Source organism: Bactrocera dorsalis, chromosome 3 (assembly GCF_023373825.1).
Source record: "Bactrocera dorsalis isolate Fly_Bdor chromosome 3, ASM2337382v1, whole genome shotgun sequence".
Classification (NCBI taxonomy): Eukaryota; Metazoa; Arthropoda; class Insecta; order Diptera; family Tephritidae; genus Bactrocera; species Bactrocera dorsalis.
In genome coordinates this window covers 25,889,646-25,908,653 of record NC_064305.1, presented here as the reverse complement: position 1 = coordinate 25,908,653, position 19,008 = coordinate 25,889,646, and the positions used below count along the sequence as shown (strand labels likewise).

The following is a 19,008-nucleotide window of genomic DNA, read 5'->3' as shown; positions in this document are numbered from 1 at the left end:
ACGATGCCGTCTACGCTCACCGCATGCAACCGTGCCACTACTTGGCAGACCTTGTACGATCAGTTGTCGATCATTGGTGGATAATTGTACTAATTATTGTGTGAAAGTATTGTGCTGAGCAATGAGATAGTTACAGAGATTCATACATGATTTATTGTTGTAATTTTATAAGAGTTACGACATGGTAGAATAAAGCGCACAGTCTAGGAAATTGAACTTTCGTTTTGATTAGGGAGCTAATAAGGCCTAGGCGTGTTTTTATATATTATGAAGAGTATTGGGAAAGTTTGGGAATTCCGCATTTAACCAGAAGTTAAATTAACCAGAGATTAAAGTGAAAGTTGGTTTACCAGAGGTTTTAAATTTATTTGGAGATCCATAACTTATTTAAAAATTTACATATTTTTTAAGAAATCTGCATTTAATCAGAGGTTAAATTAAACAGAGGTTAAGATAAGGGTTCTTTTGTCAAAGGTTTCAAACATATTTGAAGATCCATAGAATATATACAGGAGTTATAAATTTAATTGGCGGTTAAAAATTAGCTGATGGTTAACATAGATATATGTAAGTTAAATTAACCAGAAATTAAAGTTAAAATAAAGGTTAGTTTTTAAGACGTTTCAAATTTAAATGAAGATCCAAAAATTATTTCGGGTTATAAAATTAATAAAAGTTCAAATTAACTGATAATTAAGAAGATCTTATATTTTTTAATTCTAATATTTTTATTTAATCAATTTTCACGCTCAAATAAACTTGGGCTTACAAAAAAACTAAAACAATAAGCATATGTATATGTACATACATAAATGATGGTTAAAAAATCTTATAATTTTTTTTTACTTTTAATATTTTTATATATTTTTTTTATCGTTAAAAATAGCTCAAATTATCTTAAATTCAAAAAAATTTTCTAAAGTTTATATTTTTGATATGCTTATACAATATATTTAATATCCGCCTTAAAAATAACACGAACGAACCAAAATCAAAATATAGGGAACTGGAGGTTAAATGTCTGTATATGAATATATATAATATAACCGAATCAGTCCCCCACTTTTTGAGGTAACAATAAAAGCTGGTCATACGGAACCGAGCATATTGCTCTCATACAAACTGACCAATCAAATGCGAATCCTTGTACGGAAAACTTTTTATTTGACAAGGTATCTTTAAGAAATTTGGCATGGAATTTTGTTCAAGGCAATATTAAAATCTTCGAATAATTGTTCAGATTGAACCACTATACATAGGCTGCTATATACATATATTTCTGGACTAGGCAACACTAAGTATTGCCAGGTGCAATCTGACATTTCCATTGGAAAGTTTGACATTTTTTAGCATAACATCACTCAGAACGTTTTGTCATTTAATCGTGAATTGTTTTATTTACAGGGAATTAAAAAATTCATCTCGGCCAAAAAATGGAATTAACTCGTGAACATTTTCGTGCGATCATTTTTCACAACTTTCGACGTGGATTATCACGACAAGAGTGCATCGATGAACTAAAATCTTTGTATGGCTATGAAGCACCATCCTATAGCACTGTGAAAAACTGGTACAACGAATTCAATCGTGGCCGACGCTCGCTCAAAGACGAGTTCCGTGAAGGTCGTCCAAAAACAGCCGCTGTGCCAGAAAACATCGATGCCATACGTGAACTGATAATGCAAGACCGTCATGTAACATACCTTTAGATAGAGGCATGCCTATGCATTTCTCCCACCAGCATACATTCGATATTGCATGAACACCTGGCCGTAAAAAAGGTTTGTTCTCGTTGGATCCCGCACAATTTGACAATCGCTCAAAAAAAGGCTCGTCTGGATTGGTGTAAAGAAATGCTGAAAAAATACGATCGCGGTGCTTCAAAAGACGTTTATAAGATCGTCATAGGTGACGAATCAAGGATCTATGCGTATGAGCCCGAAACAAAACAGCAATCGACCGAGTGGGTCTTCCAAGACGAGCCAAATCCAACGAAAAAAAAAACATTTTCGTTGATACATGCATATGCATATTTTCATTATTAGGCCGGAAATATATATAGCAGCCCTCGTACCATGTATACCATCAAATGCTTGTGTGGAAACTTTTTAATTGGACAAGATATCTTCACGAAATTAGGCCCTTTTATCCTATAACAAAAGTACCCGTGAATGTTATTTATTATATCTCCGATACAACCGAAGTTTTTTTTCTTGTTTATTTTATAACTGTTATTTACTTTCCGTAAAAAGTGGAACGGTCGTTATCTTAACTTAAGCAGAAATCATTGAAAAGCAATACAAATATAACTATTGCTTTTCCTTTACAATTGTAATCATAAAACATTTACAATCTCATAGTTCACTGCTGACCTTTGCACCGATATTTACAAGTACATAAGTATGTACTACATGTGGCATTATTATTTCTTCATACGTTTAAATATCACCTCGCAACAGTTAAACCAACTCCTTAAATATTTTTTGAAAAAAATACCAGATAAAGCAATAAATATATAATATATACGACGTGAACTGAATGGGTAACTTAAGTTGGAATATAAGGACAACGGTTGTTACATCTTCTCAAAATTTTTGTCTTTCAGAAATATTCAATAAACTTGCCGAAAATTTTGAAAGATCTCTAAGAAAAACTATTTTAAATAAATATTGAAGTGCTGTTATGCTACTTCAAAGGGAGAAATACTACCATATAATAAAAGGGATACGCCTAGTGTGAATAAAATTTTAAATCGATATTTTTATCGTTTTTATTTTTTTGAGTAGCAACTCAATTCACTCAGCTTCATCGCCGTCGAAGATTGCGTTTAACTCGAAAGGTGTTAAATATTTTTCTTAAAAAAACTGTGCATTTTTACAATATATATAAATATACCTTTTAAATTTGAAAAGGACTAAAAAAATAGTTTTTGATTCCCAAAATTCACCTTATTTTGACCCACCCTCATTATATCCTGAACAGCGTATACTAAGTTTGCCACGAAGTTTTTAATACGCAGAAGGAAACGCCGAGGTCCCTATAAAAAAGTATGGATATATATAGAAATGTTCAGCATGAAGCGCTGAGTCGATTTAGCAATGTCCGTTCGTTTGTCTGTACTATATACGCGAACAAGTCCCTCAGTTATGAGATATCAACCTGACATTTTGTACACGTCTTTCTCTCCAAGAAAGTGAACATTTGTCGAAACCGACGATATCGGACCACTATATGCAAAATCCTTTTTATTTGACGAGACCGCTTCTCGAAATTTGGCATGAGTTATTGTCCAAAGCATCAGTGCAATCACTGAAGATTGTTCAAGTCGGATCACTATAGCATATAGCTGCCATACAAACTTGCGGATAAAAATTGCGTTTTGTCGATTTATAAGGGTCTGATGATCCATTATTTAGGAGTTCTTGTAAGGAATATTTTGCATTTGTGAGGGCATTATACCTTCAGTGCAAGCGTTAACGTTTTTTCTTGTTTTAATTCCTCATTTTTATGTACTCTTTTATTAAGAAGGAAAAAAGAATTAAGTAAAAAATGCTAAACAAATATCTATACTTAACTAAACAGCCACCATACCAAATAAATATCGATTTGTACATGTTATAAATACTTTAAAGGTTTATCAGTGCTGATAAATTTTCAATCGAAATTGTTGTTAGTAGACATTTTTATCATTAGAAATAAAATATTGAAATTACACATACATACATAAATTTTAAATTCTTATTCCAATTAACTTGTTTTACAATCTATATACAATTTTATTACTATTGCTATGCACAGTTATCACTTAATCACTGCGGTGCATAATTCAAGAAATGATATGTGTAGGTTAGAGCGGGTCGATTTGTAGGGAGCCAAAAACACATAAAAATCGCGTATGCGGAAATGTTTTACGGATTATTCGGAACAACTTTGACCAGGAGACTATGCGTCTAAAACCGGTTTCGAGTCATCGATTTTTAAGGCAAAGTATCTTAGGGATCATACAATTTCGTCGGCAGTTTTTGAGATATACGAAAGAAATTTAATACATATGTAGGTGCATTTTAATCTTCCATTGATCGTTCTCGGAATCGGTCAGATCGGACAACTTTATCACATATGTATCTACCATACAACCGGTTATTCAGATTTTTTAAACTTCACACTAAAAATTCATGGCTCGTATACGACTTTAGACGCACAGCCTCTTGGGCAAAGTTGTTCAGAATGATCGTCGTACGGATTCCGGTTTTCCCCGCATACGCGATTTTATAGAAATTAAAAATCTACCTGCTCACATATGCAGACAAGCATGCGTAGAAGCGGCCCCAAGTCGCAGCCATAAGTCATAATAAAATTATGACTGCTTATCACAAACGTAAAATAATTGTTTTCAATTTGTTACACAAACATATTTATATATGTATGTATGTTTGTAGATTTCGCAAAAAATATGGCGTGATGTTATTGGCAAAACAATTTTCTTAATTGTGTTTCTATTTGACTTCGAAAATCGGACATTGTCATTTCGTTGCCGTTTGCCTTTATTGTTGTATTTTTAAACCACATACATATTTGTCTATTTTAGTTAAACTAATGATTGCCATTGCACTTATTAGAGTCATCATGATTAATGTCATTAAATACAGTTACTACAAGTAGCAGAAACAATATTAAGTAAATATAATAATAAACAAGTAAGAAAGGATTAAGTTCGAGTGTTACAGAACATTTCATAATCTTGCACTTTTTCCGAATTTGATTAAAATATCTTACACATTGACCGATTTGTTCGATAGGTAGGTAGGTAGAGTTGCTGTCTTACATCCCATCGGGACTAAAGTCGCCTCTTACTCTATTGGCCTCTCTCTGAACCATCCCAGTTTTATCTGATCAACCCCCAAGACATCGCCAAGAAATCCTCGACCGATAATTGCGATTCTATTCCAGTATAAAGCTTTACAATCGCGTCGACGTTTGATAGTTTCCGCTGCTTCCTTGTTTACTGGCATATCTACCTATTAGACAGTGACTTGTTTTGCGGAGCCTAATTGTAGGGTGGTAATTCATGTGCTTCACATTTCCCTAGGATATCACTATATCCTGGGAATCATTGCAGGTTTATCGTGAAATAGGATGTGACGGAGATATGTTCGATAATAAGAGCGCAATCGGAACTGTGCTCCACATATTCGGTAGCCAGTGGCTCAAATAGTTGTAGACCGATTTTAACAATTTGTCAAAATACATTCATTGTTGCTTAATTTGCACACTGGAAAGTGAAAAAACAGCTGGAATTTAAAATTGCGTTATATGGAAAGTAGGCGTGATTGTAATCCGATTTCGGGCATTTTCACACAATAACATATTAATGTCAGGAAATGTTATTTACCAAATTTGGTTGAAATTGGTCGAGTAGATCCCGACATATTGGAATTCCCCTAATTACGGGAATTACAAATTTTGATATCGGCACCCATAAAGCTATTTTGACTAGTCCTTCGATAATTACCTCTAATTCATCTATAGTAATATTTATTATTTTGGCTTTTGGATTAGAGATTTTAAGCAGAAAGATCTTCCTCACAGCCCACATCTGTTTTCGGAGGACCTCCTGGAGATCGACTACGAGATCTAGGGAAACCAAATCTTCCAAAATGAATCAGCGTTTATCAACGTACTACTGAGAGCAAAAAATAATAGTACTTTGTTCATTATCTTAAAATTTTTAATTTATTCTTCAAAATCTATGTCATCCCCCTCAAAGCAAACCCCCCTGGCCGCAAAACTATTGGGCAAGCGTTTTCCCCAATCCTCGAAACAATTGTTAAAGTGAATTTCTGAAATGGCCTTCAATATATCTAGCGCTTCACATTTAATGCCTTCAATCGACACAAAACGGTTTTCCCAGAACGATCCTTTGAGTTTGTTGAACAGACAGGGAGCTAAATCAGGCGAATACGTTGGTTGTGGCACGATATTGGTTGAAAAATTGGCATATACTAAACACTAGTACCCACAGTAGTATGCCTTTTATTTAATAATAATATTAAAATGCCGTTTCAAACAGAATTAAAAAAAAAATAGTTTTTTCTGACTTGCAAGTAGAATGACAATATGTATGTAAATAAAAAATTTCGCTCCTATGACAACACAAACAACAACAAAACAAATATACATATATAAAAAAACAACAGAACCACCGCAGAATGAAAACTATAACACGTGAGCATCATGCCACCAATGACTCGAAAAATATATCGATGCACTTGATTTCCCCAAATAAGTACAACATAAAATTTTTGTATGTATGTATTTTGCAAAAAAAAATGAATATATGCGAGTGAAATGGGTAAGATATTAAGTAGAGAGCGTGTGTACTTACTGTGCGTCATCTTCGATAAACATTTTCAGCACGTCTGTATGTCAATCGATAAGGATGCCAGACAGGAAGCAAAGTAGTTTACGCCTGTGATGTAATAAATGCAGAATCGGTTGATTCACCAGCGACCTGTTACTCCTGAAGCACTTATTTCCTTCTCTTTGCTTTATTTATTGTAATTCTACTTTGAACTGCTGTTGTTGTTGTACAATATATACTGCTGTTCTTGGGAAGTTATTGTCTTTGGACCAATGCTTAGGTATTCTTTTATAGATATGCTTTACTATTGCTGAATTCTAGTTGTTAATATGCTCAATTTATACAGATATACAATCGAAATGATCTGCAACGAAAGAGACACAGAAGAAAACGGTACAGCTAATGTGTGATCATGAATGAATAAAACATATAATGAGTTATAAAACATATATGTACATACATATTTTTATTTATTTACTTGGAAGACAAGCGATTTTCGTAGCAAAATGTGTAAATTACTAAATGAAATACAAAAGGACAATTATAAAATGGATATACCAAAAATGTATATGGATGTGTGTAACAGACTAAAAGAACCTTGTACTTAATATTTTATTTTTATTTTTAACCACCCTTAAACCTATTTACCTTAATGAGAGGATAATTAAAAACTAATAAAAACATGAAAATATGTAAAATTCAGCTACATCGATGCTTTAATACCCTTCACAAATAACAAAAAAAAATGTTTTAATACAAGAACTAGATTTTGATCGATTAGTTGAACTGACAGTTGTATGCTATAGTGGTCCGATATCACCGGTTCCCACAAATGAGCAGCTTCTTGATGAAAAAGGACGCGTGGAAAATTCAGATCGATATATCGCAAACTATTCACACAAATATGTACATACTATATACATTGTATATTTATATTAAATACATATTACAGTGAGCAAAAAATTGTAAGACTTTTAAATTGAAATTTCCCGCGAAAACCCATTCATCAAAATATTTTTTTCTAGATTGGTATGACTGTCAATGACATCTGTGGCAAATGTCATATCAAAATAAACATTAGTGTTTAGTATACTCTTGTCTTTCTGAAGAAAATAAGGTGTATTCGAAAATTTTTATGATGAATTAAATTATTCAACAAAGAATTTCATTCAATTCTGTGTGCGGAATAAAATTTTTGGTGCCGCAACGTTCAGACTGTTGGAAAAAGCCTTCGGTGATAGTTGTTTGTCGCGAGCAAAAGAAGGTCGAGAACCCGTGGACGACGAACCATGTCCAGGACGGTCATCGACATCAACTGACGATCAACACGTCAACAAAATATAGGATTTGTTTTGAAAATCGACGATTGTTGGAATATTGGAAGAATAAGTGAAAATCATTTTGAAAGATCATTTGGGGCTAAGAAAAGTGAAAGCCCAATATTATTACATTTTTTCGAAAAAATAGCTTTAACATCTGGGCCTAAGAAAAGTGAAAGCAAGGGGGAATACTTTAAGGGCGCGACATAGGTTTTGTAGAATTTTAAAATTATGACCAAAGTCTTATTATTTTTTGCTTATAATAGTACATTTGTGTATATACTTATAACAACACTACTTACAAACTTCGTATTAATAAATATAAAAAAAAACTAAAAACTGGAAATGCTGAGTAATATAGCGTATCATAGACAAATACCGCCCATACAAGTTTTCAATGAAACCAGTTAATAACATAAACAACGCATATGATAACAAACCAAAACAAAACTTAAAAATAATTTATCAAATAATCAACAAAAAATATACATATGTATATCAAAACATTTACCGTTAAAGAGGCTCAAAAATCATATGTAAAAACGACGCAATGAAATTATTCAAACACTTATGCAAAGAAGAATGATGCTAAAAATATGATTTTTTATTTCGTTTTATTAACAATAAGAATGCTGCCTAACCCCCACGCCGTCACAATGTCGCATTGTGTGCCAAAAAATTCAGTTGGACTTTAACCAGTATGGTAGTTTTTTCGCAGGTTTGTACAAATATACTTCCTCCACCACAAAAGCTATTTTTAATTATATTTCAAATATTTGTACATGCGTATGTATATATGTGTGTAGGTATCTGAAGTTGTTTTCGAAATATAATGTAAAGATTAACAACAAAATTCATAAAAAACCTCGGTGAAATCGGGTAGTATCGATAATACTTGTATACACATCGGTGATCGTTGATTTAATAAGCTATCATACAAAAATCGATCAAATCGGATTGTATAGTGTTTTTTTTTAGATATTTAATTGAATCAATATGATATCCTATAAAAAAATCTCTGAAACCGATATGTATAGAGTGTTTTTTAGAGTTATAGAATTGGACTAATGTGATAAAACAAAAAAATTGTGACATCTGTTTATATATGGTGTTTTTTTAGAGCTATAAAATAAAACTCATGTGACAAAGAAAAAAGTATGAATTTGAATATAGCATTTCATTTTTTTTTTCATTAAAAAAAAAATAGTTGTAAATAACGTTCTAGAGTTGACGGTAGGTCCTTTTTTAGAGATGTGGAATTAAACTAATGTGATAACGTACAACAAATTTATAAAATGGATTTATATATGTATGGTAATTTTTTTCAGAGATATAGCAATTCCTAAAACAATAGCTGTCATAGTAACCGTTGTGTTTGAGGTTTATATTGCAAATAACTTTGTAGAGTTGATTTTTATTTAAAATTTTTTAAAATTTCCGTTTCAATTTCAAAATATATTTTATTATAAATAATTAATTTTCAGTTAATAATATTTATGAGTCTATTTCAAGCTTTCATTATTTTTTTTATTCACATAATTTGACGTTTTGTTTACTTTTCATGCCACCCACCAGCGCCCATTCAGCAGCAATCTGAATGCAGCAACAACAAGTGCAACAAGTGGTAATTTTTCGAAATAAAAATTTTATACGCAGCGAGCTCACTCTTTCAATTGAGGCTAATTGAATTGATAGCCAGTGCGCGAGTAGAAGATTCAGAAACAGCTACATCATAAAAAAAAGAACAAAAAACGAAGTAAAAACCAACGGTGAAAAAACACAAATTGGACTTTATCACCACTTTTGTCTTATATTTTTCACGGCTGCTATGCGACACCCACAATTTATCACATTTCTATTTATCCTTAAACACCCGTGCCAATAACAGCCCTAGCAATGTCAGCAGCAAGCGCTCCGCACTTGTCTTCCCCAAAATACCCGCTCTCGCCAGCCCCGACGACAATCAATCACACACCACTTGGCCTAACAAACTCAATGTCATTTGCCAATTGTTGCCGGTACAAAGTCTACCGCGTAGAGGCTACGCAGTCTAAAGCAAGGCATCAGTGTCATTCGTTGAACCGTTCCCGGCCGTTCGCTCGATCCACCAATCGACCAACCCATTCAAACAATTATTGTAACCTGAAGCGTTTGCTGAGTGGTGTGTGCTACTGATACTGATTTCTAAACAAAATCAAAACAACGGCAAAAAACGAAAGAAAACAACAACAAAAAATAATACCGTAAATCGTAGTGATTAGTTGCGAGAGCAAAGTTCAGAGTGGCTCTCATGACAGCGGCTTGGCATGACATATCACTTCAAATTATTTCAGTTTTTTTTATAAATACAACAAATTTGCTTATTAAATATATAAATGTGTTGTTGTAGTTTGTGGGTGCTGACGCGGGTATTATATTTATTTAGCTATTATAAATGTTGTCTTGATAATGTAATATCTAAATGATAACAGTTTTTAGCGAGGGTTTACGAGTGCTTTGTTTAAATTTTTGAAAGTGTTTCAAAGTTCAATCTCATGGAATTTGACGTTAAAATTGAATATTTAATATAAGTTGAGCAAGTATTCATCATTTCTAAACCTTATTCGAGAGTATAGACCGGGAAAAGTGACATTTTATAAAAAATATCGTTTAGGACACTTTTGTAAAACATAAACAGAATGAGAAATGTACCTATAACACATTTCTAGTCAATAACCGAGTCCGTAATTCGAACCTAACCTACAATCTAACTATTTATAAAATGGTTAAGGTCAAAGAACCTTTAGAATAATTTTCAAAGAAAAAGAAACAATTGCCCACATATAAGACAAAATATACGAGTTTGCAATTTATATCTAACTTATAAACAATCGAAAAAGAAGAAACATTAATTTCAGCAGCATCTGCGCCATTTATAGCTTAAACATGTATAAAAAGATATCCATCTTAATATTGTTTTCACAGTTTTTATGGCAGCTACTATATGCTGTAGTGGTCCGATCTGTCAATTCGGTTGGATATTGTAGAGTTGCCTTGGTCAAAAACCTGCAGAAAAACCGCGCTCAAGGCAATTACTCCTCCTAGAAACATCAGGAGAACATTCCTCCAATACGTCGACAATATACAGAAAGTATATACCGACAAAGTTTCAGACGCGACTAATTTTCTACAGGCATTGAACGTCATCCACAGTAGGGTTATTACCACCTTCACTGACTCACTCCCAGTGAATAGTCTAAACACCACCAATCGCTGAACAAGAGCTTGCATTGCTGCGTGAAATAAGAGTTACCCTAGTTCGGCTTCGTTCTGGGTACTGTGGCAAGCCGTGCTCAGAGAATATTGAGTCCTAGAAAGGTTTAAAGGCTACTAATGAATATTTATGGTGCATAGACGATAAAATAGTAAGGATTGAAATGGTGGAGGACTTAGCTAAAATCATTTGGTGGTCACAACTAAATTTAGCACTACATTGGCACAATCATTACAGAATCATTAACTGAACTGAGTTCAACTGAAATATTAACCAGCCATAAATTAACATAAAGCCAGTAAGGCATTATAAAACAAGCATTAATTTTAATGAAGAAGTCACTTTGAGATTAGCCAATCTAGAAAGTATTTCGTGATGTACTTCCACTTATGAAATTTGGCGCGGAATTGCAGTACAACAATAAAGTATACATACATATGTACATACATATATAAATATTACGAATACATACATATGTATGTACATAAATACGTACATACATAAAATTGCGCTCATCCGACAAGCACTTCAACTACAAAGAATTAAGGTGTCGGGGTAAATGTGCTAAACTAGGTGAAAATCCAGCGCGTATACGAGTAACACTACAATAAAATTATTAAAATGAACTATGATAGCCAACACTACCGCTGTTGTTATTGCTTTTCACCTTTTGCCTCGTAGTCTCAAGTTTGTTTTCTTCTTCGCTGAGAGATCTTGCCATCTGCTCCATAACTTGCCATAACGGTCGTGCTGGCGATCAGCGGAATAATTTTGTAGACCGGGCCCAATGTCCGACGCGCGAATCGGATAAATAAACATGCGTTAAAGTGCTGTTTGTTTAATTTTAATAAAAAGCGTAGATAATAAGCGCCGTGTCTACGTTGTTGTCGCAATAACCTTACATACGCGAGTAATAAACTCGTTTACAATTTTTTTCCATTAAACAGTAAAATTTTGTAATCTCTTTCAAAGCGGCAATCATATTTGTAAGATGTATATATGTATGTATGAACATTAAGGCGAAGCTTCTTAAATCCTTGAAATATCCATATTTTTGAGTTTTTTAATTGAAAAAAATAATACGCTGAGAAGGATTTTTTTACGAAATTGTATGCTCTACAGGAACCTCGTTGTAAAAATACGATCCCAAACAATTTGCTCACCATAATTTGTATACATTATGAAAAAAAATACCCGGAAAATATAAATAAAACGCAAAATATTTAATTATTCATCAGTATTTATTTTGTCGCCTTCAGAGTACTTCTTACCAGATGTAATACAATTATTTTTCCAATCCTCAAACACTTTTCACAAGCACTTTTTGAAATGGCCTTCAGCTCCTTTCCCGAATTTTGTTTTAACTCTTCGATTGACTGAAAAGGGGTTCCATTCCGATGATTGTTGACTTGTGTGTCATCTCTCCAACACTTGCCTGACGATTTTTAAGCACCTGTCCTTCACTTTTTTACATTTTTTTAACAAGTGAAGAGAAGATTTTTATCTCTTGTAAATAACGCACTAATGAGGTGTACCAACTTAAGGTAACCAAATTAAAGACAGGCCTACCAATTACCAAAAAAAAAAAACACATTTAATATCGTTTACCCGCGGAATTCAATTACAATTTCCGGGTCTTTTTTGTCACAATGTATGTATAGTATTATATGCAGATTTGTACACATGTCATATATTGAATAATTGGCGAAAGATAGTTGTACAACATATCGCTTTACCGGTTCATCTTTTAATATGTGCGGATATTACGAAAAATTAACTTGCATTAAGTGTCATAAGTGTCGAGATACAATTAGACTGCTAACACTTTCACGATCAGTACACAAATTATACCGTTACAAAATGTTTTGTCTTTTGGTTACATGTCTCTCACACCTTCAAAAAAAAGACTAAATAAAATATTTAATTTTTATATTAAAAAAATATTGAAAATAGGCCGTTTTCTGCTAGAGGAAACCCATGTGAAAATAGAGCGTTTTTTACTACAGGAAACTCATGTGAACCCTTAACACTGAATGCAAACTATCAATTTTCAAAAGATATGGATACTTTGTGACGTAGTTCTATCCAAAAAATAAAAATAAATTAATTGGCAAAATCGTTTCTTTTTTTTGGGTATTGGACCAAACCAATTTTTTTGAGATTGAGGCCTCAGTAAGAAAATATGGAGACTATCTACTTTTTGCTCACATTTTATTTTATAACTTTTTTCGCTCAAGCTTATATGACCGAGAATTATATTTTATTAGGGCTCAATCTCTCGTAAGAAATTGCGTCGAGTGTTATAAAACGCCAATGTTAAAGTTTCTTACAGCAATACAGAATATCACCTGCGTTTGTCAACGAAATTACCATAAAAGTTATTTTGAAAATAAATAGTCTGTGGTAACCAGGTCCATTAATTTAATGCTTATGTGTAGCATTTTATAGGTTTTCAGATAATGGCGTTTTGTGGGCGTGCCAGTGGTCCGTTTACGCCCATCTACGTACTCGTATTTTTTGTACTAAGGAACCCGCATACGAAGTTTCATCAAGGTATCTCAATTTTTACTCAAGTTACATGGACGGATGGACAGACAGACAGTCACATATATACATACATACATACATATAAGTATAACCCTATATATCTCGATTAATTTTAGGTGACACATTTGGTGAACAAAACTAAAGGGTGATTTTTTAAGAGCTTGATAACTTTTTAAAAAAAAAAAAAACGCATAAAATTTGCAAAATCTCATCGGTTCTTTATTTGAAACGTTAGATTGGTTCATGACATTTACTTTTTGAAGATAATTTCATTTAAATGTTGACCGCGGCTGCGTCTTAGGTGGTCCATTCGGAAAGTCCAATTTTGGGCAACTTTTTCGAGCATTTCGGCCGGAATAGCCCGAATTTCTTCGGAAATGTTGTCTTCCAAAGCTGGAATAGTTGCTGGCTTATTTCTGTAGACTTTAGACTTGACGTAGCCCCACAAAAAATAGTCTAAAGACGTTAAATCGCATGATCTTGGTGGCCAACTTACGGGTCCATTTCTTGAGATGAATTGTTGTCCGAAGTTTTCCCTCAAAATGGCCATAGAATCGCGAGCTGTGTGGCATGTAGCGCCATCTTGTTGAAACCACATGTCAACCAAGTTCAGTTCTTCCATTTTTGGCAACAAAAAGTTTGTTAGCATCGAACGATAGCGACCGCCATTCACCGTAACGTTGCGTCCAACAGCATCTTTGAAAAAATACGGTCCAATGATTCCACCAGCGTACAAACCACACCAAACAGTGCATTTTTCGGGATGCATGGGCAGTTCTTGAACGGCTTCTGGTTGCTCTTCACCCCAAATGCGGCAATTTTGCTTATTTACGTAGCCATTCAACCAGAAATGAGAAATGATATGTAGACCATAAATCGGACGTAAAGCGCGAAACACATTTCGAACCGAACACTGATTTTGGTAATAAAATTCAATGATTTGCAAGCGTTGCTCGTTAGTAAGTCTATTCATGATGAAATGTCAAAGCATACTGAGCATCTTTCTCTTTGACACCATGTCTGAAATCCCACGTGATCTGTCAAATACTAATGCATGAAAATCCTAACCTCAAAAAAATCACCCGTTATTATAGCAACTGTGGCAAGAGTATAAAAACTGACCCGCTCTAACTTACATACATACGTACATACCTACATACATAAGTATGCATCTGTAGGATAAATATATTTTATATATATTGCCACATCATTCAGGACACTATTAATACAGATTATAATATTATTTAGACAAGTCTCATACCAACTTCCTTTTCACATTTGATTGCACTTTTTTTCACTAACTTTGGCGTCAATTCAAAAAAGTCATAAAAAATTTAAAAAAGACATCAAATTCACAAATATGCATTAACTTTAATTGAATTTAATTCCATAAATACCAACGTACACAGTACACTTGACAGGCGTCAGCAAGACTGTAAGCTAATAAAATAAAAAAAGGTTATAAACAATAAGTTACGTACGCGCATATCTACCTACACAGTTACTAACAAACTTCATACATACAGACGAACATGTGTTATGATAATTTATTGTGTGACAGCACAACAACAAATAGCGTAACGTTGTATTGACGCTGTGGGAATTGACTGGGTTCTATAAGGAACTTATGACACATATAAATTTATGCACTTACATGCATGCTAACACACAGTCACTTACATATCGTTATTGATAATAAAAAATAAAATGAAAATAAAAAACAGCAGCCCTAACCTTAAACCGCGTCTGGAAACCAATACAATGCAACAAAATCAAGTTCGAGGTCAGTATGGCGATAAACTCAATGAAAATGAGTGATTCGAAATATTTACATGCAAACATACATATGTACATTAAAAAGCGTCGATTAATCTAAAAGCGATAAATGCTTGTATAAAATGCGATAAATGAACTTTTTGAATAATGAAATATACTCGAGAATACCGATTTATATTTTTCTCCCAAATACAGAAAACTATCGTTGCATTCATTAGAAATTATGAAAAAATTGGTATACAATTCAGACAGATTTAGGGTTTTCAAATAGTCTTATAAAGTTATAAGTTATAACGATCCGAAAACATAGCGTTTAGAGTTGTATTTGCGTAAACGTATTTTAGTATGCAATCCAACAACAAATTTTTTAAACTGGTATAAAAATTTATGATGTTACGGTGCTTTATGACACGTTGTGAGTACCCCAATTATATCAACTCAAATAATATAGAAGTAAGGAAGGCAGAGTTTGGGTGTTACCCAACATTTCATACTCCTGCAACTTGCCACGACCAAAGCCTTCATGTGCATGAGGTTTATTAGTTACATGTGCCCAAGCACCTTTTCACTCGATTTTATCCATTTTAGGCACAAATATGTATCGTTATTAGAAAAACACTCTCTCTCAACTTTATTAAGGTAAATCAGATATTTTCCCATATACACGGTATAAAATCAACCGGAAGTTCGAAAAACTATCAATTAGGTATATAGGGTTAAGGGAATTATTGATCTGATTAACCCTTTCAGCCCCGAAGTTGCTTATAAGCAACTTCTATATATGTTTGACACCGTTTAAAAAGTCAAATACACAAAAACTTCTTTAAAATACATATCTTATAGATCAACTTCATGATCATGATTAACCCTTTTAGCCCCAAAGTTGCTTATAAGCAACTTCTATATATGTTTGACATCGTTTAAAAAGTCCTTTGGGGATGAAAGGGTTAAACCCATTTTTGACATAGAGTCATGCTATTATTAAAAGGGGATTCTCTCCGAATTTATATAATATATCTCCGATATATTGACCGATATTTTCGATGAAAAATTCAGAATTTTAACTTTGATCCACATCGGCATCTGGGGCTTGAGTTTTTTTTTGTTGCGATTTGGACAATTTTTGCCCATAAGGTGATAGACCTCAGAGGCACAATTCGCGCAAAGTTTAATAGTTTTCCGTTTAGTAGCGTTTTGTGGGGATAGCACTGTCCCGATTACGCATTTTTGCACAAAGAAGACGAACATGAATTTTAATTATTATATCCTAATTTTTATTCCAGTCTAGTCCAGACGGACGGACGGACTAACAGACAGTCACTCGGATTTCAACTCGTCCCATCATCCTGATTATTTATATATACTAGTACATAACCCTGTGTCAAACTCGATTATTTTTAAGGCCAGGTTCCTGCAAACAATTTTGAAAAAATCTAAATTTTTTTTCATAAATTGCTACTGTATACTCGTAGAAATAGTATAGAATTAGTCCCGAAGGTAAGCAGGACCAAGAAGCAATTATAAAAGAGTGAGGAGCGCTGCGGGAAATCCAGCCGCTCGAACGCCGTCGGTAGCGGCAGCTACTGCCTGCCTTTGGTTTGAACTGATTTTTCTCCGAACCACATTTTTTAGTATGGATGACACTCTCATTTTAAAACTATTGAACTTATCGATATGAACGGCAAAACGGAATTTTATTAGATGTCTGGCTATGGCCTCAAGCAGTACCAGAAATATGCATTATTATTTAAAAAAGTTATAAGCAATTAAAAGTGAAAAAAGGGTTAAAAAATATTCAAAAGTCCGCCGTTTTGTTTTTATTTTAATTGAAAATGTTTCATTCGGCCATAGCTATTTCGATACAGAACATGAAACCGTTTTGTTTTTTGCTTTCAGATAATTCTTTTCCAAGAAATGATGTCGTCCATCTACGAATCGGATGAGTTTCAGCAGCCGTTTTCAGGACCGCCATTTTGGAAAAAAAAAATAAAAAAAAATTTTTTCAAGTAATTTAATATATGTATGTACACCCAACTCTTTTTTTACACGGTTTTTTTTTACACGGATTTGAAGTTACACGGTTGAGAAAATAATTTTTTTTGTAAAAAATTTTTAATCTACTACCGTTTCAAAATCATTGTCTTGTAATTATATTTGTTTTTACCACACTTATTCCATAACTCTTTCCTACGACGAATAATTATGTAGCAATGTAAATATTTTTTTCTTATTTATATTCTAACTTTTCAGTTCTTAGTACTGGATTAACAGATTTCTTTTGTTTTTTGCTTAATCTACCAATTTTTCACCTGTATGTTTACTTATGTAAAGGTATGTGCATTTGAACAAATTTGTTAGTGCATAAATTTGTATATTATAAATAGCAAGTCATTTACAAATCAATTTTTTCCAATATATGTACATACTTATAAATGCTTTTAAAGCACGTTTTGGCATCTCATTTATGACACAGCACTTAGGACTGTATGTCTGTACATACATAAGTTAATTTGTCGATTTTGTAGAACTTGTTATATAGTTATTGCTTTCGCCATAATTTCTTCAGCATTTTGATTTTCAATTTATTTAATTTTAAACCTACATTAATTTGTTATTTTATTATATTCTTTTCGATTCATGATTTTTTCTTTCAAAACAAATTAATCAATATTAAAATTAATTAATATTTTCAAGGCCATCTCATTTTTACTTGAATTTTGCATTTTAATTTTAATTCATTAAATATTTTTTATTTGCTTCCAATTCACTATGCCTTTATGATATACATACATACATATGTACATAAGTATGTATATGCGCACTATTCCCCCAGTTGTTGAAATATAAATCTGAAGCTATGCATTTTTCACTTCAAGAAGCTGCGCATTTATAGAAATCCAGACTTCGGGACACCATAGCAGATAAATATGTATTTAGCTCCCATACAAAGTGGCCGTTTAAAATAAAACATTTGTATGGAAAACTTTTTTATTTGACAAGATATCTTCACGAAATTTGGCATAGATTATTATCCAAGACATCGCCATATTCTCCGAACAAATTGTTCATATAGGACAACTATATTATATAGTTGCCGTCCAAACCGGCCGATCAAAACCAAGGTAAAGATCTTTTTGTACAACTTTATGCCATAAAGAATGCACTTGTGAAGATTATTATAAATAGCTTCAGTGCAGCCGAAGTTGCTACAGAGTACTATAGTTTTGTTCACCTAACGGTTGTACGTATCACCTAAAACTAAGCAAGATAGATATAGGGTTATGTATGTACATATATGTATATAAATGATCAGAATGATGAAAAAAGTTGAAATCCGGTTGACTGTCTGTCTGTCCGTCCGTACAAGCTGTAAGTTGAGTAAAAATTCAGATATCTTAATGAAATTTGGTATACAGGTTTCTAGGTACAAAAATTCGAGTTCGTAAATGGGCGTAATCGGACCACTGCCACGCCCACAAATCGCCATTAACCGAAAACGTATAAAGTGCCCTAATTAAGGTGGTATTCTACTCTAGAATTTTGAAAAATTCGATTTAAGACCCTTAAGAACATATCCTCCAAAGGATTTTTAAAATTTAAAATTATTTTAAGAGCTCCAGTTACTTAAGTGACGCAGTACCTAGCCCGGTAGGTAGGTAGACTCACTTTTTTAAACGCGTTTTTCTCGAAACTACTTTTTTCCACACGGTACCGGCATTATCTCAAGTTCTATACAACCGATTTACTTGAAA

General features: G+C 33.1%; 1 protein-coding gene across 10 annotated transcripts in view; it reads right to left on the bottom strand.

Annotated features, from left to right (window-relative positions):
- Positions 1-19,008, bottom strand: part of LOC105222296 (fatty acid CoA ligase Acsl3) — a 44,046-nt gene that overhangs the window by 10,967 nt on the left and 14,071 nt on the right. For 6 of the 10 annotated variants that reach the window (XM_049451620.1, XM_049451625.1, XM_049451623.1 and 3 more), the window contains one exon: positions 6,386-6,725. The exons of the other annotated variants lie outside the window; for them this stretch is intronic. In XM_049451620.1, coding sequence (XP_049307577.1) covers positions 6,386-6,408 — 23 coding nt within the window. In that variant the 5' untranslated portion in view covers positions 6,409-6,725. The remainder of the gene's footprint in view (positions 1-6,385; positions 6,726-19,008) is intronic. 10 annotated transcript variants of the gene reach the window in all.